At 45.3% G+C, this 27,232-nt stretch overlaps 1 protein-coding gene across 3 annotated transcripts in view; it reads right to left on the reverse strand.

Annotated features, from left to right (window-relative positions):
- PFDN1 (prefoldin subunit 1) overlaps nt 1-27,232 on the reverse strand; it is a 146,287-nt gene that overhangs the window by 76,439 nt on the left and 42,616 nt on the right. For 2 of the 3 annotated variants that reach the window (XM_030212970.1, XM_030212973.1), the window contains exon 2: nt 22,056-22,222. In XM_030212970.1, the coding sequence (XP_030068830.1) occupies nt 22,056-22,222 (167 nt within the window). Of the gene's footprint in view, nt 1-22,055; nt 22,247-27,232 lie in introns of those variants that run through there. The other variant, XM_030212971.1, reaches the window with a different exon arrangement.

Consider the following 27,232-nt stretch of genomic DNA (forward strand, 5'->3'; position numbering starts at 1 on the left):
CCCTATGTTACTTATGTTAGATCCCTTTCCTAGTTGGTGACACCTAATGTGGAACCTTGTATCACACAGCTATAGTTCAGGTTCATCTTTCCCACATGCATTACTTTGCACTTGCTCACATTAAACGACATCTGCCATTTAGATGCCCGGTCTCGTAAGGTCCTCTTGTAATTTTTCACAATCCTTTTGCAATTTAACAACTTTGAAATTTGTGTTGTCAGCAAATTTAATTACCTCACTAGTTATTCCCATATCTAGATCATTTATGAATATGTTAAAAAGCAGCAGTCCCAGCACAGACCGCTGCAGAACCCCATTATCTACCCTTATCCATTGAGAATACTGACCATTTAACCCTATTCTCTGTTTTCTTTTAACCAGTTTTTAATCCACAACAGAACACTACCTCCTATCCCATGACTTTCCAATTTCCTCTGTTGTGTTTCATGAAGTAATTTGTGAAATGCCTTTTGAAAATCCAGATATACAGGGACTACCACAGGCCCAACACAGCCACCAGCGGTAGGTCCCACCCTAAGCAAGCGCCATTTGTGAGGGAAGCCCCCGGAAATGGCTTGCGCAGCGGTAAACCGGTCGTCAGCTGCCCAGTTACCGCTGGGTTAGTGTGGGAGCTCTTGCTGCTACCTCAATGGGTGGCGGTAAGGGCTCCGCACCACATAGCCATGAGGTAAGAGATCCCTTACCATATGGCTATGTGTGTCTGGAGGCCTTTTACCCGCTGCTGTAAAAATGGCACTGGTGTGCAAGAAGTATGGCCCTGGCCGCTAGCGCAGGGCCCTTTTTCCTGCAACTTGGTAAAAGGACCCCTTTGTCCTTTATAATAGTCTTTACTATGTTGCCTGGCACAAACATCAGGCTCACCGGTCTGTGATTTCCCGGATCACTTCTGCAGCCTTCTTTAAAAAATCGGTGTTATATTGGCCACCCTCAAATCTTCCAGTACCATGCGTGATGTTAAAGATAAATTACATATTACTAACAATAGTTCTGCAAGTTCATTTTTCAATTCTATAAATACTCTGGGATGTACTCCATCCATTCCTGGTAATTTTCTACTCTTCAATTTGTCAAATTGCCCCATTACATCTTCCAGGTTTACAAAGTACCTCATGAAAGACTCCAGAGGAAATTGGAGAGTCATGGGATAGGAGGTAGTGTCCTATTGTGGATTAAAAACTGGTTAAAAGATAGAAAACAGAGAGTAGGGTTAAATGGTCAGTATTCTCAATGGAGAAGGGTAGTTAGTGGGGTTCCCCAAGGGTCTGAGCTGGGACCGCTGCTTTTTAATATATTTATATATGACCTAGAGATGGGAGTAACTAGTAAGGTAATTAAATTTGCTGATGACACAAAGTTATTCAAAGTCGTTAAATTGCGGGAGGATTGTGAAAAATTACAAGCAGACTTTACGAGACTGGGTGTCTAAATGGCAGATGACGTTTAATGTGAGCAAGTGCAAAGTGATGCATGTGGGAAAGTGGAACCCGAATTATAGCTATGTCATGCAAGATTCCACGTTAGAATGTTAGGTATTATTAGGAAAGGAATGGAAAACAAAAATGAGGATGTTATAATGTCTTTGTATCGCTCCATGGTGCGACCGCACCTCAAATATTGTGTTCAATTCTGGTCGCCGCATCTCAAAAAAGATATAGTGGAATTAGAAAAGGTGCAGAGAAGGGCGACGAAAATGATAAAGGGGATGGGATGACTTCCCTATGAGGAAAGGCTAAAGTGGCTTGGAGAAAAGGCGGCTGAGGGGAGATATGATAGAGGTCTATAAAATAATGAGTGGAGTTGAACGGGTAGATGTGAAGCGTCTGTTCACGTTTTCCAAAAATACTAGGACTAGGGAGCATGCGATGAAGCTACAATGTAGTAAATTTAAAACGAATCGGAGAAGATGTTTCTTCACTCAACGTGTAATTAAACTCTGGAATTTGTTGCCAGAGAATGTGGTAAAGGCAGTTAGCTTAGCGGAGTTTAAAAAAGGTTTGGACGGCTTCCTAAAGGGACAGTCCATAGACCGTTATTAAATGGACTTGGGAAAAAATCCACTATTTCTGGAATAAGCAGTATAAAATGTTTTGCACATTTTTGGGATCTTGCCGGGTATTTGTGACCTGGATTGGCCACTGTTGGAAACAGGATGCTGGGCTCAATGGACCTTTGGTCTTTCCCAGTATGGCAATACTTATGTACTTATGAGATTTGATTCAGTTTCTTTGACTCATCGGCTTTGTATACCATTTCTGGCACTGTTCTCTCTCCCACATCTTATAAGCATACGCACTGCCATACTGGGGAAAGACCAATGGTCCAAGTCCAGCATCCTGTCTCCGACAGCGGTCAATCCAGGCTTCAAGAACCCGGCAACCCCCCCCCCCCCCCCCCCCCCCCCACAAAAAAAAATGTATTTTTAATAATGTTCAATGGACTTTTCCCTCAAGAATCTGTCCAAACCCCCTTTAAACTCCGTAAGGCCAGCTACTGTCACTACATTTTCCGGCAACGAGTTCCAGTCCAAGTACACGCTGAGTAAAGAAAAACTTTTTCCTGTTTGTTTTAAATCTACCATATTCTAGCTTCATCTTGTGTCCCCCTGGTTCTATTGTTGTTTGAAAGTGTAAACAAACGCTTCACATCTATCCGCTCTACTCTGCTCATTATCTTGTAGACTTCTATCATATCACCCCTCAGCCGCCTTTTCTCCAAGCCTTTCCTCATAGGGAAGTCGTTCCATCCCTTTTATCATTTTCATTGCCCTTCTCTGCACCTTCTTCAATTCCTTTATATCTTTTTTGAGATGCGGCGACCAGCATTCAAAATTAAACTCTTGACCCCTTCACCCAGCTTGTATGCGTTAAGTAAAAATCTTCTTGATCTCCTGAAAAAAGTTGCAGTGCATCCTGGAGGACAATTGTGAAAAGAAGACCGAAGCAAAGAATTCATTTAATCTCTCCACTATGGCCTTGTCTTCCCCGAGTGCACCTTTTACCCCTCAGTCATCTAGTTGTCCAACTAATTCATTGTCGGTTTATTTTATTCTAATATACCTAAAAAAGTTTTTGGTATGTGTTTTTGCCTCCAACAAAATCTTCTTTTCAAAGTCTCTCTTTGCCTTCCTTATCAGCGCTTTGCATTTGACTTCCCATTCCTCATGCCGTTTCCTATTATTTTCAGTCAGATCCTTCTTCCATTTTATGAAGGATTTTCTTTTAGCTCTAATAGCTTCCTTCACCTCACTTTTTAACCATGCTGGCTGTCGTTTGGTCTTCCTTCCTTCTTTTTTAATACATGGAATATATTTGATACATATATTTAATACATGAAATACGAAAGCGCCAAACCCCTAAGAGAGAAACTACACTGGCTCCCTCTAAAAAAACGAATTGCGTTCAAAGTTTGCACCCTGGTCCACAAAATCGTTCACGGGGAAGCTCCGACCTATATGTCAGACCTCATAGACCTACCTACTGGGAACGCAAAAAGATCATCACGAACATTCCTCAATCTCCACTACCCCAGTTGCAAAGGACTAAAATATAAATCCATATACGCATCCAGCTTCTCCTACGTATGCACGCAACTATGGAACGCATTACCGAAAGCCATGAAATCAATACATGACCTAACAATCTTCTGTAGATTACTGAAAACGAACCTGTTCAAGAAAGCTTACCATAATGTTCCATCTTAAATACAAAACAAATAGACTTTACAAGAACTAGACAAAACCGAACATTTGCCGTTTAACTGTTTAATCTCACTGCTATTAAAGAAAGCTACATAATTCGCATTATCAACCTACATCCTAGATTGATAAGGATATCTTTATAGTCGATGACCTAACTTATGCTACAACTCATTTCATCACTAAGCAATCTCTAGGCAATGCCATAACGCCCCTGTACCATGTATGTATGCACCTTAATGCAAAATCATTTGTTTGCAATACCAAAATGTACTCTTTTTTTACCATGTATGCATGCACCTAAATGTAATACCATCTGAAATTCTGTACCGGAAATGGCGAGCGCCATCGCTGCATAATGTAAGCCACACTGAGCCTGCAAATAGGTGGGAAAATGTGGGATACAAATGCTACAAATAATAATAATGGGTGATTTCAATTACCCCGATATTGACTGGGTAAATGTAACATTAGGGCATGCTAGGGAAGTAAAATTCCTTGATTAAATCTAGCAGGGCCGGTCTTAGCAAGTGCGGGGCCCTATGCAGACCAATTTGATGGGGCCCCACCCTAGCCCTGCCCCCATCCTAACTCCGCCCCATCTTAGCTCCACCCCCACCCTAGCTCCAGGGCTGCCCACCCCTCCCTCCGAGCTCCCGGGCCGCTCCCTCCGAGCTCCAAGGCCCCCAGCTCCAGGGCTTCCTCCCCTAGGGCTCCCAGCTCCAAGGCCCCCTCCCTCCCTCCCGGTCATTTTTTAACACCCCCATCCAAAATCCAGTACTAGGTATGCCGAGAATACAAAACACTCAGGACCTATTGAGCAATTCTACCATACCATAAGCAGTCATTTCTACGAATCACACAAAGAAAATGAAAACATCTTAAAACACTACAGTGAGCACTAGAACATCAATTCACCTATTGTAAAACGAAACCAGACAGAATAGTACAGATCGTCGATCCTGCACAGTCAATGCCAATTGAAAGCCATGTCTTTTTCACAAACACAGATACACCCTAATCCACTATAGAATAAGTAGTAATATTTAAACTTTCTATTTAGACAAAAATTAAACTGAACCCCCAAGATGCCAGACTCTGCATACAATGCAACACCACAGAAACAGAAAATGTCCCCTAGTACTGTGCAAAATATAAAGACAGCAGATGTAAATTTGAAAAAACTAACAAATACCAATCACCACTTTACAAATTAACAAACAGATATAAAACAAATATAGAACATAAAATAATACCATTTTATTGGACTAATAGATTTAGCTTTCAGAGGCCAAAACATCCTTCCTCAGGTCAATACAGTATAGTACTGACCTGAGGAAGGGGGGTTTGTTCTCCGAAAGTTAGCCAAAATGTATTAAAATTAGTCCAATAAAAAGATTACCTTGTTTACATGTTCTATTATAAACATTTATTAACACATCTACAATACTACTTTATCCTAAAGCAAAAAAAATTAAAATATATATTTTATTTACAGTTGTCTCTGGTTTCTGCTTTCCTCATCTTCTTTTCACTGTCTTCCTTCCATCCAGCATCTGTCTTCGGTCTCTCTCTGCCATCCAGTGTCTGCCCTCTCCTCCATCCAATGTCTGCCCTCTCTCCCTACTCCTTCCATCCACATCTGCCCTCTATCTCTGCCCCTTCCATGATCCATCCACCATCTGCCCCTGTCTGCCCTCTCTTTCTCCCCCATCCATTCACTGTCTGCCCTTTCTATCCCTTCCATCCACTGTCTGCCCTTTCTCTCTGCCCCTTCAATCCACAATTTGTCCTCCCTCTCCCATCCATCCAGGGTTTGCCCTCCCTCTTGCTCCCCCATCCAGGATCTGCCCCTCTCTCCGCCCCTTTTTTCAGCCCCCAGTTCCAGCCCCACTATCCCACCAGTTCCCCATTTCAGCCCCAGCCCTTTTCTCCCACCAGTCCCGAGCTTCAGCCCCCCAGCCACTTCTCCCTGTCCCCTTTTCAGCCCCCAGTCCCCAGTTTCTGCCCCTGCCCCTTTTCAGCCTCCAGTCCCAGTACTAGCCCCATTATCCCACCTACCCTCCTTTTCAGCCCCCTGTTCCAGCCCCCTTCATCCACATGCCTTGTATTAGGGCCCCCCTTTTCAGAACCATTCTCCCACCTGACCCACGCATGCCCCATTTTCCCACCAGCCCCAGGCATGGCCCCCATTTTCCCATATGGCCCCTTCTCAGACTCCAGTGCCAGTCCCCTTCTCCCATCCGAGAACCCCCTCCCTAGTCCCCTTCTCCCATCCAAGAACCCCAGTCCCCTTCAACCATCCAAGAACCTCCTCCCCACCCCCTTCTCCCATCCGTGAACCCCCTCCCCACTTCAGTCCCCTTCTCCCATCCAAGAACCCCAGTCCCTTCCCCACCCATCCCCTTCAACCATCCAAGAACCCCCTCCCCACCCCTTCTCCCATCCGTGAACCCCCTCCCCACCTCAGTCCCCTTCTCCCATCCAAGAACCCCAGTCCCCTCCCCACCCGTCCCCTTCAACCATCCATGAACCCCCTCCCCACCCCCTTCTCCCATCTGTGAACCCCCTCCCCACCTCAGCTTTAGAAATGTTAAGTAGTAGTCTCCTTCCCATTTGAGAACCCCCTCCCCACCCTTCCCCCACCTGAGAACCCCCACCCCACACACCCTTCTCCCATCTGAGTCTCCCCCCACCCCACCTACCAGCTCCGTTCTCCTTCTCCTGCCGCCCACCACCCTCACTGCCTTTAAAAAAAAAGAATTTGGAAGCGCCGGAGGGCCAGGCAGCACCTCGTGTCTGCCCTGCAACTAAAAATCTTTTCTTCAACGTCGTTGGGCCTTTTCACATTGAGTCCCGCCCGCCCTCGCGGTAATTGGAAGTTACCTCAGAGGAGGGCGGAACTCAATGTGAGAAGGCCCAACGACGTTGAAGAAAAGATTTTTAGTTGCAGGGCAGACACGAGGCGCTGCGCCGCTGCCTGGCCCTCCGGCGCTTCCAAATTCTTTTTTAAACGGTAGGACAAGTTGGGAGCAGCGGGAGCGGGACACCCCCCCCACCCGCCGACATCCGGGGCGGACCGCCCCCACCACGCCGCCGTCGCGCGTCGTCCAAGCCAGCGAGGGAGAACTGAAGCTCGGGAGGGCGGGGCGACCTCAGGCGCGCCGCGCGATGCCCTATGCGGCCGCCTCGCCTTAAGACCGGCCCTGAAATCTAGGACTGCTTTACGGAGCAGCTGGTTCTGGAACCAACAAGAGGAGGAACAATTCTAAACCTAGACCTTAATGCAGCGCATGATCTGGTGCAGCAGGTAATGGTGCTGGGGCCGATTGATAACAGTGATCATAACAAGATCAGGTTTGATATAAGCTCTGGAGTAAGTAAACACAGGCAATCCAGTATATTAGCATTTAACTTTCAAAAAGGAGACTATGATAAAATGAGAAGAACAGTGAAAAAAAAAAAAACTTAGAGGAGCAGCTGCAAAAGTGAAAAATTTACATCAGGTGTGGATGCTGTTCAAAAATACCATCCTGGAAGCCGAGTCCAAATTATTATTATTATTGTGTTGACCAGTTTCTTAGCCTCCATAATTTCTGATAACATTTCTATGTATGCCTGTTCATCCTGGTCAGGTGGATGGTAGTACACTCCTATCCTTTTCTCCTTTACACATGGAATTTAAATTCATAGGGATTCTAAGATGAGTTTTGTGTCATGCAGAATTTTTAGTCTATTTGATTCAACGCCTTTCTTAACATATAATGCTAGCCCTGCACCAATTTGATCTCCCCTATCACTACGGTATAATTTGTACCCTGGTATGACAGTGTCCCATTGGTTATCCTCCTTCCACCAGGTCTCAGAAATGCCTATTATATCTATTTTTTCATTTAGTGCCATATATTCTAACTCTCCCATCTTATTTCTCAGGCTTCTGGAATTTGAATATAGATGTTTTAAACTATGTTTGTTATTTCTATTTATATCTTGCTCAGCAGTTGACAGTGATAATGTGCAATCTTGAAAATCTGTCTGCTTTTTATTTAAAGACACCTGTTCTACCATAGTCTCAATTTCAACCTCGATATTGGGATATCTTGGTGATACCTTTGAAAGATACCTTATTCCAAACTATGCGTTTTTGAGCGACTGTCAGCTTTCCCACCAGTTTTTAGTTTAAAAACTGCTCTATCTGCTTTTTAAATGCCGATGCCAGCAGCCTGGTCCCACCCTAAGATGGAGCCCATCCTTTCGAAATAGGCTTCCCATTTCCCACAATGTTTTCCAGTTCCTAACCCTCCTCCCTGCACCATCACCTCATCCACGCATTGAGACTTCAGAGCTCTGACCATCTCTTGGGCCCTATGCATGGAAATGTCTGAAAATGCTACCCTGGAGGATCTGGATTTCAGTTTTCTACCTATAAAATTTGGCTTCCAGAACCTCTCTCCCACATTTTCCTATGTCACTGGTACCCACACATACCAAGACAACCAACTTCTCCCCAGCACTATCTAAAATCCTATCTAGGTCCACCTTCGCACCTATGTAATCCTCATATCCACCAGCCATCCAGCTATCTACATGCCTAATAATTGAATCACCAGCCGTACTAACCCTTCCCTCCTGGGCAGCACAGGGGCCGCCAGACTAGAGGTGGGACTTCTCTACAACGTTCCTGTAGGCCCGCTCTATGCTCCCCACGTTTGCTACTCTAGCCTCAAGAGAATGGACTCGTTTTCTGAGAACTAGGAGCTCTTTGCATCGAGCACACATATAACCTATCACCAACTAGGAGATAATCATACATGTGACACTCGGTGCAAAAGACTGGACAGCATCCCTCTTGATGCTGGGCTGCTGTCTGCATCTTAGTATTATAGAGTTGTTTAATTAATACTTCTTAAGGTACTCCAATCTAAGCTACCAAAACAATGAGCAAAATAATGTTCACTCACCCAAAGAAATGTCCTTTTCTCTCAGAACGTCTTAGAAATAAAGTGGAACTTTTCCTCGCTATATAGTTTTGATTCTAAGAAGACTGCTTCAAACAGACACTTTGAAGCTAACCCAGTAATCAGATTGCCCATAGTAACCTTTGCAACTATTCTACTTCCTCCCACCTTAATTAACACCTGCTTCAGGTCAGTAGCAGCACTACCTCTCTAGCAGCCAAAGAACAGAAAATAACTTTTTTAGGACAAAGTTGAGACTTGCTACTATCCTTTTTAATGCTGTTGGCTGTTAAGTTTCTACCTCTAAAGAAAGTTTCAGTTTAAAACTATAGGCAAAATTTGTACACTATGAAAATTAGTAAATAATGCTGCTTCTATTTTTTATTATTTTTTCCCTAAGACTGAACTAGACCCTGCTGTGCCTCCTACAGGCTGTTAATGCTGCATCAGAAAGTTCAAGTTTTGTAACTACGGGGGAAAGTGTATGGAGACTAGTTAATAGGTTTGATTTTTTTTTTTTTTTTTTTTGTATTTCTAATTGTCTTTATTAATAACCTACAATTCCTCTTTTAAACCCCAATCTTTAAGTTACCAGAACACAGAGCAAAATAATGTTCAGTCACCCAGAGAAATAATAGTTCGGGTTCCTCTTCCCCACATTTATCACTTCGCACTTGTTTATTTATGAGCATATTTGACATCAACCAAAGCCTCCATATCATGCATTCATGGGCGGATGCATTTCGGCTGAAACAATGCAGAGAAAACCCATGCTTACTACTCACCACTCAATATAACAAGAAAAAATTTACAGCCATTAACACACCAAATCTGAACCTTCCAATCTCGGCCACCCTAAAGATTCTTGGAGTTACCATCGATCGACACCTAACACTCGAGAACCACGCAAAAAACACAACCAAGAAGATGCTCCACTCAATGTGGAAATTAAAAAGAGTAAGACCTTTCTTTCCAAGGACTGTTTTCCGTAACCTGGTACAATCAATGGTACTCAGTCATCTATATTACTGCAACACACTCTACGCCGGCTGTAAAGAGCAAACAATCAAGAAACTTCAGACATCCCAGAACACTGCAGCAAGACTCATATTCGGCAAAACAAAATATGAAAGTGCTAAGCCCCTACGAGAAAAACTACACCGGCTCCCACTTAAAGAACGCATCACGTTCAAAATTTGCTCACTAGTTCACAAAATCATTCACGGAGATGCACCAGCCTACATGTCAGACCTGATAGACTTACCACCCAGGAATGACAAAAGATCATCCCACACATTCCTTGATCTGCACTTCCCTAACGGCAAAGGTCTAAAATACAAATTAATGCATGCGTCAAACTTTACCTACTTGAGCACACAGTTATGGAACGCACTGCCGCGCAACTTAAAAGCGACCTACGAACTAACGAACTTTCGCAAACTACTAAAGACCCATCTCTTTAACAAGGCATACCACAAAGACCAACCAATATGAATATACACAACTCCTCCACATAAATTCAGAACTATCTTACAATATCTGCTGTTACAATAATATCATGTTTTATCATTATCATGTTGCCCAAGATCCTTTTCTATTTTCTATTATATTTCCACCACTCATGATGTATTGTAAGCCACATTGAGCCTGCAAAGAAGTGGGAAAATGTGGGATATATAGGAGGTGGAAGGCCTCCAATTATTTAATATACAGAATAAATTCCTCATATTTGGACAGGGAGAAATGGAGGTTTCTCTCTTTCCAAAAACAGGGGAAAGCTTGCTGGAATAGCAATTCTCCCCACCCTTTCTCTCTCCTCTTGCATAACAATTTCTCCCACTATGTGTGTATGGCCTAAGGGAATTCCTGAGACAGAGTTTCTTTCCCATGTCCTTTGAGGAAAGACCACTCTTTTTGTTGTAACTGAAAGAGGACATAACACATAACACTTGCAGAAGACATCTTTCTGTCTAACACAAAAGATCCATACTGTATCTCACAAAGGAGAGGCAGACCTAACTCCTTTAAGAAAAGGATCTCTGGAGCCAAATGGCAATAGTTTTATGACAAGCAACAATAGTTCTCTCTGAACACAAAGAAAACCCATGTTATAATATCAACACAGGATCTGAGCAGGAAAGAGAGAAATCTAACACCTATCTGTAAGGAAGTAGTTTTGGTCTTTAGAATAAGAATGACTGGGGCTATCAGAAGCCTGAGAAAGCATGACCTCCAAAAGAAAAGTAATTAACTCTTGCCTCCTCTTCTTAGAATTAGAATAATAAATAAGAATAAAGGAAAATATACTAAAACAAAAAGATCAAAAGACCTGAAATATATTCTTTTGAAGGTATGACCAGAAGAGAGATATTAGTCTAAAAACACCCTGTCACTTCATGACAATAGACCAAAATGTAACTTCTAAAAGAAATGTAAACATATGCCATGCACATCCTTTGTCATAAAGATCCTGACTGTATCCTGACTGTATTTACAAGATGCTAATTAAGGAGGGAAAAGTCCCTCCCTCTCTCTTGCTCTTTTGTACTGTAAGAGATAGAAAGTTCTATATATTATGTCTTTTGCCAGATAAGAACTGGGTCAGTGTATAGTGCACTCTGCCCCATGCCAGGGGATAGAGAGCCTGACCTGACCACTTTCCATTGTCAATACATGTTTTTCTCCTCTTTTCTATACTAGACTATACTTGACTATTTTCTTCTTTTTTTATCCTAATCTCTGGATAATTAAATAAACCAGTGTTAACCCCAGGAAGCGCTTCCTTGGTCTCTTTTTGTCTTTGTTGCAGTCTAAATAGTGCTACCAACTGTCTGGTTCTTTAAGGTATCGGTTGAGGGGATTGTATTGTGTGAGTAGTGCCCAGCCGTGATTAGAGACTCTGGAGGCGTGGCACAAAAAGCACAAACAGATAAAAATGCAATAAATAAAATAAATAAAAACATGTGAAATTATGTGCATAACTACTTACTCCACTGCAACCCCATCTCCTGGAACATACTGTTTGTTTATAAAATTACGTATGTAATGCCACTCCAGCAAACATTTTATGAGCAAAAAGGGTAAGCAATTTTCTGAATGCCCAAATTGTCCCTCAAAACATTTATATAAAACATACATGGACACAAATTATTGTTAAATAAAGTAAGGTGGTCTTAAATATGCTTGAAAGATACCAATCTTCTTTAATTTCTAATTTGCAAAAAGAAAAAAACCCCCAACAACTTAGAAATTTAATATAATTTCATACAAAGGAAAACAAGGGATTATAGACCTTAGCAGCTGGCATGGAGGAGCAGACTAGATAGGCTCTACAGTCTATGTTCTATTATTTTCCTCTGTTTCTAAATATCCAATGCTATCTGTTCTTACATTAGATACACTAAAATAAAGGCTGACCCAAAGTCATCAAATTCAGACAGACCTGAAGTATATATTTCTAAATCTATTCCTGTGTCTCTTACTTATAGGTATGCTGGAATGTAAAAGGTCTCCAAATATCCAGACAGACCCTGCTGTCCTTCACCATTTCACCACAGTTGTCCTAACTGTTTAAATGATGTCAGGTCAGAGGCAGCTGAAGCAGCAAAAACTAGAAACTGGCATCATAACATATCACAAGCCTTTCAAGAGACTATGAGGCAACACCAATAACATCTCCTGGCAACTCTCCATAAAAATGCAGTCTCTTATTAGAATGCGAAGCCAAAAGTACTATGTTACAGTAAAGAAAGCTGAAATCCAACATGTTCAAACTTCAGCTGCAAATTCAGCAGTTTCACCTCTACTAGGAAAAAAAAAATGAAAAAAACATGATCACTTTTGTCTCCTAATGTAAACATAATACTTTTACTCAAGGAACTGTCAGCCCAATATTCATTTCCAGTAGCAACTGTGGTTTTTTTATACACAGGTTGTAGCATTTTAAAAACATATAGCGAATGCTACATACCTGTAGAAGGTATTCTCCGAGGACAGCAGGCTGATTGTTCTCACTGATGGGTGACGTCCACGGCAGCCCCTCCAATCGGAAACTTCATTAGCAAAGGCCTTTGCTAGTCCTCGTGCGCCCATGCGCACCGCGCATGCGTCTTCCCGCCCGAACTGGCTCGTGTTCGCCAGTCTCATATGTAGCAAGACAAAGACAAGGGAAGACACAACTCCAAAGGGGAGGCGGGCGGGATTGTGAGAACAATCAGCCTGCTGTCCTCGGAGAATACCTTCTACAGGTATGTAGCATTCGCTTTCTCCGAGGACAAGCAGGCTGCTTGTTCTCACTGATGGGGTATCCCTAGCCCCCAGGCTCACTCAAAACAACAAACATGGTCAATTGGGCCTCGCAACGGCGAGGACATAACTGAGATTGATCTAACAATTTTTCCAACTAACTGAGAGTGTAGCCTGGAACAGAATAAACATGGGCCTAGGGGGGTGGAGTTGGATCCTAAACCCCGAACAGATTCTGAAGCACTGACTGCCCGAACCGACTGTCGCGTCGGGTATCCTGCTGCAGGCAGTAATGAGATGTGAATGTGTGGACAGATGACCACGTCACAGCCTTGCAAATCTCTTCAATAGTGGCTGACTTCAAGTGGGCTACCGACGCTGCCATGGCTCTAACATTATGAGCCGTGACATGACCCTCAAGAGCCAGCCCAGCCTGGGCGTAAGTGAAGGAAATGCAATCTGCTAGCCAATTGGATATGGTGCATTTCCCCACAGCCACTCCCCTCCTGTTGGGATCAAAAGAAACAAACAATTGGGCGGACTGTCTGTTGGGCTGTGTCCGCTCCAGATAGAAGGCCAGTGCTCTTTTGCAGTCCAATGTGTGCAGCTGACGTTCAGCAGGGCAGGAATGAGGACGGGGGAAGAAAGTTGGCAAGACAATCGACTGGTTCAGATGGAACTCCGACACAACCTTTGGCAAGAACTTAGGGTGAGTGCGGAGGACTACTCTGTTATGATGAAATTTGGTGTAAGGAGCCTGGGCTACCAGGGCCTGAAGCTCACTGACTCTACGAGCTGAAGTAACTGCCACCAAGAAAATGACCTTCCAGGTCAAGTACTTCAGATGGCAGGAATTCAGTGGCTCAAAAGGAGGTTTCATCAGCTGGGTGAGAACGACATTGAGATCCCATGACACTGTAGGAGGTTTGACAGGGGGCTTTGACAAAAGCAAACATCTCATGAAGCGAACAACTAAAGGCTGTCCTGAGATCGGCTTACCTTCCACACGGTAATGGTATGCACTAATTGCACTAAGGTGAACCCTTACAGAGTTGGTCTTGAGACCAGACTCAGACAAGTGCAGAAGGTATTCAAGCAGGGTCTGTGTAGGACAAGAGCGAGGATCTAGGGCCTTGTTGTCACACCAGACGGCAAACCTCCTCCATAGAAAGAAGTAACTCCTCTTAGTGGAATCTTTCCTGGAAGCAAGCAAGATGCGGGAGACACCCTCTGACAGACCCAGAGAGGCAAAGTCTACGCTCTCAACATCCAGGCCGTGAGAGCCAGAGACCGGAGGTTGGGATGCAGAAGCGCCCCTTCGTCCTGTGTGATGAGGGTCGGAAAACACTCCAATCTCCACGGTTCTTCGGAGGACAACTCCAGAAGAAGAGGGAATCAGATCTGACGTGGCCAAAAAGGAGCAATCAGAATCATGGTGCCTCGGTCTTGCTTGAGTTTCAACAAAGTCTTCCCCACCAGAGGTATGGGAGGATAAGCATACAGCAGACCTTCCCCCCAGTCCAGGAGGAAGGCATCCGATGCCAGTCTGCCGGGGGCCTGAAGCCTGGAACAGAACTGAGGGACTTTGTGGTTGGCTCGAGATGCAAAGAGATCTACCAAGGGGGTGCCCCACTCCTGGAAGATCTGGCGCACTACTCGGGAATTGAGTGACCACTCGTGAGGTTGCATAATCCTGCTCGGTCTGTCGGCCAGACTGTTGTTTACGCCTGCCAGATATGTGGCTTGGAGCACCATGCCGTGACGGCGAGCCCAGAGCCACATGCTGACGGCTTCCTGACACAGGGGGCGAGATCCGGTTCCCCCTGCTTGTTGATGTAATACATGGCAACCTGGTTGTCTGTCTGAATTTGGATAATTTGGTGGGACAGCCGATCTCTGAAAGCCTTCAGAGCGTTCCAGATCGCTCGTAACTCCAGGAGATTGATCTGCAGATCGCGTTCCTGGAGGGACCAGCTTCCTTGGGTGTGAAGCCCATCGACATGAGCTCCCCATCCCAGGAGAGACGCATCCGTGGTCAGCACTTTTTGTGGCTGAGGAATTTGGAAAGGACGTCCCAGAGTCAAATTGGACCAAATCGTCCACCAATACAGGGAATTGAGAAAACTCGTGGACAGGTGGATCACGTCTTCTAGATCCCCAGCAGCCTGCAACCACTGGGAAGCTAGGGTCCATTGAGCAGATCTCATGTGAAGGCGGGCCATGGGAGTCACATGAACTGTGGAGGCCATGTGGCCCAGCAATCTCAACATCTGCCGAGCTGTGATCTGCTGGGACGCTCGCGCCCGCGAGACAAGGGACAACAAGTTGTTAGCTCTCGTCTCTGGGAGATAGGCGCGAGCCGTCCGAGAATCCAGCAGAGCTCCTATGAATTCGAGTTTCTGCACTGGGAGAAGATGGGACTTTGGGTAATTTATCACAAACCCCAGTAGCTCCAGGAGGCGAATAGTCATCTGCATGGACTGCAGGGCTCCTGCCTCGGATGTGTTCTTCACCAGCCAATCGTCGAGATATGGGAACACGTGTACCCCCAAGTCTGCGAAGTGCCGCTGCTACTACAGCCAAGCACTTGGTGAACACTCTGGGCGCAGAGGCGAGCCCAAAGGGTAGCACACAGTACTGGAAGTGACGTGTGCCCAGCTGAAATCGCAGATACTGTCTGTGAGCTGGCAGTATCGGGATGTGCGTGTAGGAGTCCTTCAAGTCCAGAGAGCATAGCCAATCGTTTTCCTGAATCATGGGGAGAAGGGTGCCCAGGGAAAGCATCCTGAACTTTTCTTTGACCAGATATTTGTTCAGGGCCCTTAGGTCTAGGATGGGACGCATCCCCCCTGTTTTCTTTTCCACAAGGAAGTACCTGGAATAGAATCCCAGCCCTTCTTGCCCGGATGGCACGGGCTCGACCGCATTGGCGCTGAGAAGAGCGGAGAGTTCCTCTGCAAGTACCTGCTTGTGCTGGAAGCTGTAAGATTGAGCTCCCGGTGGACAATTTGGAGGTTTTGAGGCCAAATTGAGGGTGTATCCTTGCCGGACTATTTGGAGAACCCACTGATCGGAGGTTATGAGAGGCCACCTTTGGTGAAAAGCTTTCAACCTCCCTCCGACTGGCAGGTCGCCCGGCACTGACACTTGGATGTCGGCTATGCTCTGCTGGAGCCAGTCAAAAGCTCGTCCCTTGCTTTTGCTAGGGAGCCGAGGGGCCTTGCTGAGGCGCACGCTGCTGACGAGAGTGAGCGCGCTGGGGCTTAGCCTGGGCCGCAGGCTGTCGAGAAGGAGGATTGTACCTACGCTTGCCAGAAGAGTAGGGAACAGTCTTCCTTCCCTCGAAAAATCTTCTACCTGTAGAGGTAGAGGCTGAAGGCTGCCGGCGGGAGAACTTGTCGAATGCGGTGTCCCGCTGGTGGAGCTGCTCTACCACCTGCTCGACTTTTTCTCCAAAAATATTATCCGCACGGCAAGGCGAGTCCGCAATCCGCTGCTGGATCCTATTCTCCAGGTCGCAGGCACGCAGCCATGAGAGTCTGCGCATCACCACACCTTGAGCAGCGGCCCTGGACGCAACATCAAAGGTGTCATACACCCCTCTGGCCAGGAATTTTCTGCACGCCTTCAGCTGCCTGACCACCTCCTGAAAAGGCTTGGCTTGCACAGGGGGGAGCGTGTCCACCAAGCCCGCCAACTGCCGCACACTGTTCCGCATGTGTATGCTCGTGTAGAGCTGGTAGGACTGAATCTTGGCCACGAGCATAGAAGAATGGTAGGCCTTCCTCCCAAAAGAGTCCAAGGTTCTAGAGTCCTTGCCCGGGGGCGCCGAAGCATGTTCTCTAGAACTCTTGGCCTTCTTTAGGGCCAAATCCACAACTCCAGAGTAATGAGGCAACTGAGTGCGCATCAGCTCTGGGTCCCCATGGATCCGGTACTGGGACTCGATCTTCTTGGGAATGTGGGGATTACTTAGAGGCTTGGTCCAGTTCGCCAGCAATGTCTTTTTGAGGACATGATGCATGGGTACTGTGGACGCTTCCTTAGGTGGAGAAGGATAGTCCAGGAGCTCAAACATTTCAGCCCTGGGCTCGTCCTCCACAACCACCAGGAAGGGGATGGCCGTAGACATCTCCCGGACAAAGGAAGCGAAAGACAGGCTCTCAGGAGGAGAAAGCTGTCTTTCAGGAGAGGGAGTGGGATCGGAAGGAAGACCCTCAGACTCCTCGTCAGAGAAATATCTGATGTCTTCTTCCTCTTCCCACGAGGCCTCACCATCGGTGTCAGACACAAGTTCACGGACCTGTGTCTGCAACCGTGCCCGGCTCGACTCCGTGGAACCACGGCCACGGTAGGAGCGTCGAGAGGTAGACTCCCTCGCCCGCACCGGCGAAGCTCCCTCCGCCAACGTAGTCGGGGAGCCTTCCTGGGAGGCTACCGCAGTCGGTACCGCAAGCGGCACCGATGTCGGAGACCTCTCCCCGGACAATGGGCCAGCCGGCGCCTCGCTCGACGGTACCGGTGGCGCAAGCACCCCCGGTACCGGAGGGGAAGGGCGCAACAGCTCTCCCAGGATCTCTGGGAGAACGGCCCGGAGGCTCTCGTGCAGAGCGGCTGTGGAAAAAGACATGGAAGCCGATGCAGGAGTCGATGTCAGAACCTGTTCTGGGCGTGGAGGCTGTTCCGGGCTGTCAAAAGGGGAGCGCATCGACACCTCTTGAACAGAGGGCGAGCGGTCCTCTCGGTGCCGATGCTTACTGGGTGCCGACTCCCTCGGCGACCCAGAGCTCTCGGTGCCGACACGGGAAGGGGGACCAGTGACGATGCTTCTTCGATTTTTTGGAACGAAGCACGTCACCGGAGCTTCCCGGCACCGACGAGGAGGATGTAGATTCCAGCCGTCTCTTCCTCGAGGCCGAAGAGAGTCGGTCTCGGGGGGGGGGGGGGGGGGCGGTGCCGCAGGAGCCCTCAGGGTAGGGGGAGACCCACCTGAAGGCTCACCGCCACCAGCAGGGGAATGGACAGCCCTCACCTGCACTCCAGACGAAGCACCATCGTCCGATGACATCAGCAGACAAGGAGATCTCGATACCACCGACACCGACGCAGCCCTCTGATGTCGCCCCGATGCAGAGGGCCGATGCCTCGATGCAATCGGGGGCGAGGATGAAGGTCCGGGCGCCGACGACGTCGAGGCAGTCGATACTCCCGGTGCCGATGCCGACGAAGAGCCCGAGAACAAAATGTTCCACTGGGCTAACCTCGCTACCTGAGTCCGCTTTTGTAAGAGGGAACACAGACTACAGGCCTGAGGGCGGTGCCCAGCCCCCAGACACTGAAGACACGACGCGTGCCTGTCAGTGAGCGAGATTACCCGGGCGCACTGGGTGCACTTCTTGAAGCCGCTGGAAGACTTCGATGTCATGGGCGGAAAAATCGCGCCGGCGAGATCAAAACTCGAAATGGCGAAAATGGCACCACAAAAATAGGGGGAGGAAAACTTCGACCGAGGCCTAAATAGGGCCTACCCCGACGACGAAAGAAAACTTACCGGGGCAAAAAACTCGAAGTATGGGAAGGGAGAAAAACAAAAGGCCTCCTCCCGACACCTTTTTTTTTTTTTTTTTAAAGAACAAAGTCGATGAACGACGCGCGAGGTCAACTTTGGGGCGCGAACGGCGAAACACGACCGTACCGAGCGCGGACAAAAGAAGACTGGCCGGCACGAGCCGGTTCGGGCGGGAAGACGGCCGCGCATGCGCGGTGCGCATCGGCGCGCGAGGACTAGCAAAGGACTTTGCTAGAAAGTGTTCCGATTGGAGGGGCTGCCGTGGACGTCACCCATCAGTGAGAACAAGCAGCCTGCTTGTCCTCGGAGAATATATTGAACAGAATCGGTCCCAGCACCGATCCTTGAGGCACACCATTGCTCACCTTTCCCTCCTCCAAGCGAATTCCATTCACCACAACCCTCTGGCTTCTGTCCGTCAACCAGTTCCTAATCCAGTTCACCACTTTGGGTCCTATCTTCAGCCCATCCAGTTTATTTAAGGGCCTCCTGTGGGGAACCGTGTCAAAAGCTTTGCTGAAATCTAAGTAGATTACGTCTATAGCTCGTCCCTGATTCAATTCTCCTGTCACCCAATCAAAGAATTCAATGAGATTCGTTTGGCACGATTTCCCTTTGGTAAAAGCATGTTGTCTCGGATCTTGCAACTTATTGGCTTCCAGGAAATTCACTATCCTTTCCGTCAGCATCACTTCCATTACTTTTCCAATAACTGAAGTGAGGCTTACCGGCCTGTAGTTTCCAGCTTCTTCCCTATCACCACTCTTGTGAAGAGGGACCACTTCCGCCGTTCTCCAATCCCTTGGAACCTCTCCCGTCTGCAAGGATATATTAAACAAATCTTTAAGAGGACCCGCCAGAACCTCTCTGAGCTCCCTCAATATCCTGGGGTGGATCCTGTCCAGTCCCATGGCTTTGTCCACCTTTAGCTTTTCAAGTTGTTCATACACACTCTCTTCCGTGAACGGTGCTGTATCCACTTCAATCTCATTTGTACTTTTGAAGTCCATCGCGGTCCTTCTCCAGGATTTTCTTCTGTGAAAACAGAACAACAGTATCTATTTAGCAAATTTGCTTTTTCTTCATCATTATCCACATAGCGGTTCGCAGTATCTTTTAGCCTCACAATTCCCTTTTTAGTCATTCTCCTTTCACTTATATACCTGAAGAAATTTTTGTCACCCCTCCTTACATTTCTAGCCATTTGTTCTTCCGCTTGCGCTTTCGCCAGACGTATCTCTCTCTTGGCTTCTTTCAGTTTCCTCTTCGTGTTCCTTTTCTTGAGTTTTTGTGTATTTCTGGAATGCCAACTCTTTAGCCTTTATTTTCTCAGCCACTTGCTTGGAAAACCATATCGGTTTCTTTTTTCTCTTGCTTTTATTTACTTTCCTTACATAAATGTTCCTGGCCCTATTTATAGCTTCTTTCAGCCTGGACCACTGTCCTTCCACTTCTCGTATTTCCTCCCAGCCCATCATCTCCTTCCTCAGGTATTCCCCCATTTTACTAAAGTCAGCACTCTTGAAATCCAGAACTTTGAGTTTTGAGTGGCCGCTCTCCACTTTAGCTGTAATATCAAACCAAACCGTTTGATGGTCACTGCTGCCCAGGTGGGCACCCACTCGGATATTTGACACGCTATCCCCATTTGTGAGCACCAGATCCAGCGTTGCTCCCTCCCTCGTGGGTTCCGTCACCATTTTTCTGAGCAAACTGCTTTGTAAAGCATCCACGATCTCTCTACTTCTTTCCGATTCCACAGACGGAACCTTCCAATCTACATCCGGCAGATTGAAATCTCCCAGCAACAGCACCTCTCTCTTGTTTCCCAACTTTTGAATATCTGCGATCAGGTCTTTATCTAGTTCCTCCAATTGTTTTGGAGGTCTGTAGACAACACCCACGTGTATAGAGGTTCTATCCTCTCTTTTTAAGGTGATCCATATCGCTTCTTCCTTTCCCCAGGTCCCTGTCATTTTGGTCGCCGTGATATCATTTCTCACATATAGAGCTACTCCTCCACCTTTACGACTCTCTCTATCCTTCCTAAACAGATTATAGCCTGGTATGTTTGCATCCCATTCATGGGAACCAATTAGCCACGTCTCCGTGATTGCAACAATGTCTAAGTCTGCCTCCAACATCAGGGCTTGAAGGTCATGAACTTTATTGCTTAGACTGCGAGCATTTGTGGTCATCGCTTTCCATGTACATTTCCTGGTATGTCCTTCAACATTTGTGATTTGGGGTTGTCTTTTCTCTCTGGGTACCTTCATATCCTTTTGTTCCAACTTCATTTCTTTCTCTTCTGCCTCAGTTCTATTTTCAGGATCATCCCCATGCTGTAATGGAGCAAAAGAATTCTGTAGGGGCAACACTTGTGAGGGCGGATGCCTCTGTGTCACATAGTGAAGTCTGCCTGAGCCTACTGTGAACCATCTATTCCTAGGTGGTTTTATCCTTTAAGTCATATTTTCCTATTTTTCTTTGTATCTCCTTACTTTCTTCACTACTCCCACAAATTGTGGTTTGAGGAAGATGTTTACATATTTTATTAAGAATTTGTTTCCTAAACATGCTTTTTTTTTTTTCTTCTTCTTATGCACCTGTGTTTCTAGTTCAAGTGTTTGGCTTGTGAATTATGTTTTGAAAAACTATAAATAAAATAATCCTATATAATAAAACGCACCTCCAACATTCTGAAGCTGACTGCATGGCTGAGGCATTCCTGCTCTCTGTATCCATCTCCTGAATTGACATCATGTACTTCCGGGTTCGTCACAAGCAGAAGTGACCAACCCCACTAGGTTTCTCGGCTTCAGAATGTTGGAGGTGCATTCTATTAAACAGGATTGGTCAGTTCCTTGAAGCACAGCCAGAGCTCAGCGTCCTGCACAGTAACGCTCAGACACCAGAGAGAGAGAAGGGGGGACCTGGCAACAGAGGGGGGGGGGGAGGTATCTCTGTCACACACACACACTCTCTCTCTCACACACTCTCTCTCACTCTCACACACTCTATGTCTCACACTGTATCACATTCACTCTCTATGTGTCACACAGTCACTCACACACTCTCTTGGTCTCATACACTCAGTCTCACAGAGAGTCTGTGTCTCACACACACTCTCTCTCTCGCACACACTGTATCTGTGTGAAACACACTCTCCCTCTCTCTCACTGTGTCTCACATACGCACTTGCACACACTCTCATTCTCACACACACACCCTCTCTCTCACAGACTCACTCTCTCTCTCACACACACACACTCACACATTCACTCTCTCTCACACACACAGTCACTCTCACATACACTCTCTCAAACATACACACTCCGAGGAAAACCTTGCTAGCGCCCGTTTCATTTGTGTCAGAAACGGGCCTTTTTTACTAGTAAATAAATAAAGGCAAGCTAACTGGAAATGAAAATCAGATTCACTATGTGCCTAAAAATGATGGCTTCACCTGTAATAATTAAAGTAGCACCTAAAATTCAATTCTCCTTCAAATACGTTTGGTAGAAACAAGAGGAAAATTAACATCTTAGAAAAGAATTGAATTACTTACATTCGTCCTATACCTTCATACATGCGAGTATCATTTGACAAGGTCAGAATTTCAGAATCTGTAAGATGAGCATGCTTTATGGTCCTATTTAATTGTTCAATTTGTATATCTGCGAGTTTCACCTTCTGCTGGGTATCAATAACTTTTGATTGAAGTTCAGTAAAGGCCTGTAATGATAAAAGAGAAGACATAGTGAGAAGGAACAATTTATCCACTGAGTAACATAAGAACAACCTGTCAGACCAGGCTACAAGTACTCAGCAGACTTCCAAGCAATAGATCCATCCATTATAGTTCATTCCCACATAATGGTCTATGAGATTTTCCTCCAGAAACTTGCTTTAAAAACTGGTTGTGTGCTACAGACTAGGCAATCCAGGTCAGATTGTATATTTCAATGAATCCTTAGAAACAGAACCCAACATAAGAAGATTGCCAGAATATATTAATGTGTTACAACTACAGCAGACATCCCATAACTCTATTATTCCAAACATTCCCTATATAACCTTTCCCCTCTATACACACACTCTTGCCCCAGACACCCCTCAATCTCACAAATAGCTCTCTGACAAAAGCTCAGATGGTAACAACCATCTCTCTGTACCTTGAAGAGGAGGGAGAAGCAGCTTCATCTCACTCCTCCCTTGCTATTTAGATACATTTAGAGATTTTTATAGCTTTTTCCTGTGTTAGTTTTTTCCCCCCATCTAGCAAAAAGGCTTATAGCAAAGCTTACCTTCCATTCACTTTTTTTTTTTTTAATTGGAAGCATGAAAGAGAAGCTGAAACCAGACGCTCAGGGCACACAACCCGGGCAACAGAGGGGGGCTGGCAAAAGGAGGAAAGGGGGGGACCTGGCACTACCAGGCAAGGCTGTGGAGTCGGTACAAAAATCCTTCGACTCCAACTCTGACTCCTCAGTTTATGGTACCTCCAACTCCGACTCCTCAGTTTTTAATATGTATTTTTTTTGCATGTTGACTGAAAGAGTGCAGCATGCAAGGCTGCATGTTAATGTTTGGGTTTAAAATCTATGTCATTGTGACTTTTTATTTTATTTATTAAAGAAACTATAAATATTCATTAATCCTAAAGTTTAAACAAAAAAACACACAAAAAAACACACAAAAAAACAAGGTTATGTTTATTGTTTTTTTATCAAGTATAAAGTCATCATAGCATTAGCAAGTATAAAAATCTGGAACAACCACATTCTTTGGAAATTCTAGAACAACATCCTTTGGAAATTAGAACAAAATCAAAGTTAACCTACATAAACCAAAAACATTTGGAAAACCTAAAACAACTTATATATTATTTCAACTTGGCATATATAGCTGTAGAATAGCTGTTAAACATAATCCAAAATTAACTAATATATTGTTCTTAGAAACAGAATTGCTTCTGCCAGATCCTCCTTCATAGAAGCCCTTAAATCTGATTTGATTATTTTCAGTGCTGAAAACAGTCTTTCAACACTGACTTGGGTGGGTGGCATTGCTGTTACGGTTCTAGCTGCATCACTGACAATCTCTGGATAAACAATGATGGCTTCTTCTATAGTCAGTTTTGATGAGCGGTCAAACTTTTCCACTTCTTTTAATCCTTTAAAAAACTCTTGCATGAATTTCTTTATATGCTTAACCGACATCGCTTTGCTTTTGAAGCTTCCATTTTGTCCAAATAGGCTTGAAAATTCTCTTCGTCATATGAAGAGGATGAACCTGAGTTACCATTACCATCAGTATTTATAGCTTTAGCTTCATCCAGGGGTTTATGAGTTTCAGGTAGCAACCCTTTCATGTGAACTGCTATGTCATAGAGTGCCTGTTTTCCTGCAGCAATTTGGTCAATGCGCAACAAAATTTGGCTCACTGGATCAACATAAATAGCAGCTAAGAGAATTTGATTATCCAGCAAGAGCTCCTCTCTTTCCTCATTGAAGATACAATGCCATCAGCAATTAACCCCCCACTTTTGTTAAGGTTATATATCAAGCCCTTCCATTCCAAGAAGAATTTACCTGGTGTTAAATCTTCATATTGCAGCTTCTTGGTAACAGCAAAAGGGGTAAGAAAGTAGCCTCATTCTGTAACTTGAGCCCACTGGTTTTCTTTTAATGAAACATTTACATTGTCCAGTTCTTTAAGAAAGTCTTTTAGTTCAAGCAAACACTTTATCATCAAGTAAGTGCTTCCCCAGCGCGTTGCTTGATCCAAAATGGCTCCTTTTCCAGCACGTCTCTTCAGAATAGCATCTGTTTTAGGGATCCTGGCTACAACAGCTACTTGCCTCAACTTGCTAATTAGTGTAGCCGCATGACGATTACTACTACTATTTAGCATTTCTATAGCGCTACAAGGCGTACGCAGCGCTGCACAAACATAGAAGAAAGACAGTCCCTGCTCAAAGAGCTTGCAATCTAATAGACAAAAAATAAATAAAGTAAGCAAATCAAATCAATTAATGTGAACGGGAAGGAAGAGAGGAGGGTAGGTGGAGGCGAGTGGTTACAAGTGGTTACGAGTCAAAAGCAATGTTAAAGAGGTGGGCTTTCAGTCTAGATTTAAAGGTGGCCAAGGATGGGGCAAGACTTAGGGGCTCAGGAAGTTTATTCCAGGCGTAGGGTGCAGCCAGACAGAAGGCACGAAGCCTGGAGTTGGCAGTAGTGGAGAAGGGAACAGATAAGAAGGATTTATCCATGGAGCGGAGTGCACGGGAAGGGGTGTAGGGAAGGACGAGTGTGGAGAGATACTGGGGAGCAGCAGAGTGAGTACATTTATAGGTTAGTAGAAGAAGTTTGAACAGGATGCGAAAACGGATAGGGAGCCAGTGAAGAGTCTTGAGGAGAGGGGTAGTATGAGTAAAGCGACCCTGGCGGAAGATGAGACGGGCAGCAGAGTTTTGAACCGACTGGAGAGGGGAGAGGTGACTAAGTGGGAGGCCAGCAAGAAGCAGATTGCAGTAGTCTAAACGAGAGGTGACAAGGGTGTGGATGAGGGTTTTGGTAGAGTGCTCGGAAAGAAAGGGGCGGATTTTACGGATGTTGTAAAGAAAGAAACGACAGGTCTTGGCAATCTGCTGGATGTGAGCAGAGAAGGAGAGCGAAGAGTCAAAGATGACGCCAAGGGTTCGAGCTGAGGAGACAGGGAGAATGAGAGAGCCATCAACAGAAATAGAAAACGGGGGGAGCGGGGAGGTGGGTTTGGGGGGTAAATGAGAAGCTCGGTTTTGGTCATATTTAATTTCAGGTGGCGTTGAGATATCCAGACAGCAATGTCAGACAAGCACGCTGAAACTTTGGTTTGGATGCAAGGTGAGATATCAGGGGTAGAAAGGTAGATTTGGGAGTCATCAGCATAGAGATGGTAGGAAAAGCCATGGGATGAGATTAATGAACCAAGGGAAGAAGTGTAGATAGAAACGAGGAGGGGACCAAGAACAGAACCCTGAGGTACGCCGACAGGCAGAGGGATAGAAGTAGAAGAGGATCCACCAGAGTGAACACTAAAGGTGCGGAGGGAGAGGTAGGAAGAGAATCAGGAAAGGACAGAGCCCTGGAATCCAAGTGAGGACAGGGTATCGAGAAGTATGCTGTGATTGACAGTGTCAAAAGCAGGGAAAGATCAAGAAGAATGAGGATGGAATATCGACCTCTGGATTTAGCCAGTAATAGGTCATTGGAGACTTTAGTAAGAGCAGTTTCGGTTGAGTGGAGAGGGCGAAAACCAGATTGTAGTGGGTCAAGAATAGCATGTGAGGAGAGAAAATCAAGGCAGCGGCGGTGAACAGCACGCTCAAGTAATTTGGAGAGAAAAGGAAGGAGGGAGATGGGTCGGTAACTGGAGGGACAAGTAGGGACGAGTGAAGGCTTCTTAAGGAGAGCTGTGACCACAGCATGTTTAAAGGCAGCAGGGACAGTCGCAGTGGAAAGTGAGAGGTTGAGAATGTGACAGATAAAAGGAATAAGAGCAGGAGAGATGGCATTAAGAAGGTGGGTGGGAATGGGATCAGAGGAACAGGTGGTACATTTTGAGGAAGAAAGGAGAAGTGTAGTTTCCTCAATAGTAACTTTAGGAAAGGAGGAAAGGTAATAAGGGGAAGGAGAGAGAGGGGAACGGACTAGTGGAGGGAGAGGTGGTGAGGTAGAGAAAGCAAGGTTTATCTTTTGAACCTTGTTGTGAAAGAATTCAGCAAGGGTCTGAGGAGATAATGAAGGGGGAGTTGGGGGATCCTTCAATCCATCTCTTATTGCTAGTTGCAGAGTATGAACAGCACAACGCATATGCTGAAGGGTAATAAGCTTAGATGCTTCTTCAGCAATATCATCCAAACTTTCACAGCTTTCTTGAATTGCAGAACTGTCATCTTCTGGTATTTGTATGCTGCTTTCTTCCATCAACTTCCTTCATTTTTTCAATTGTGGTTAACATATTTGAAGCATTATCAGTTACAATACATAGAATGTGTTCCTTTTTAATTTCAAAATCTTCTAAAACACCTTCCACTAACTTCTGCAGATACTCACTGGTATGATGTGCCTGAGTGTCCTTTACTCCTAATGTCCGGGTTATTGTTTTTTTGTTTTCATCAGCAAATCTAACATTAATTGCAAAATAATTGACTCTGTGACGTGTGCATGCATCCATTTTAATAAAGACAAAACGTCCCTTCAGACTTTTTCTTAGTTCTTCCTTCTTACATTTGGCCTCTTCAAATATAAGTTTCCTTATACTTTCTCGTTCCCGAGAAACTCCAAGCTTTTTAGCCATTTCTCCATTTAAGCCTAAAAAGGCTGGTTGTGAAAAAAAAGATAGTGGTATACTATTCTTTACTGCCATTTCAATGATGTGGTTTTTGAATTTTTCTGGTGTCATTGTTATAGTAACTTTGTCAGCTGTAAAAAATCTTGATAGTTGTGTCTGGCCTCCAGTAGATTTCTGATCTTTTATTGACCCTGAAGTAGATGGAATGTTTTCATTGCTATCTTTCTCATTCACAGCTTCTAACACTTTAGAATGGAAACGCTGCAAGTGTCTTTTTAAATTTGATGCTCTTGTAGGTGCATTTTTTTCATAACCACTGAAACTGCTAATTTTTGCATCACATGCTTTTTCATCATCATCATCTTCTATAATACATTGACATACATAATGTTTCCCATCTGTTGATAT

This window comes from Microcaecilia unicolor, chromosome 8 (assembly GCF_901765095.1).
Source record: "Microcaecilia unicolor chromosome 8, aMicUni1.1, whole genome shotgun sequence".
Lineage (NCBI taxonomy): Eukaryota > Metazoa > Chordata > Amphibia > Gymnophiona > Siphonopidae > Microcaecilia > Microcaecilia unicolor.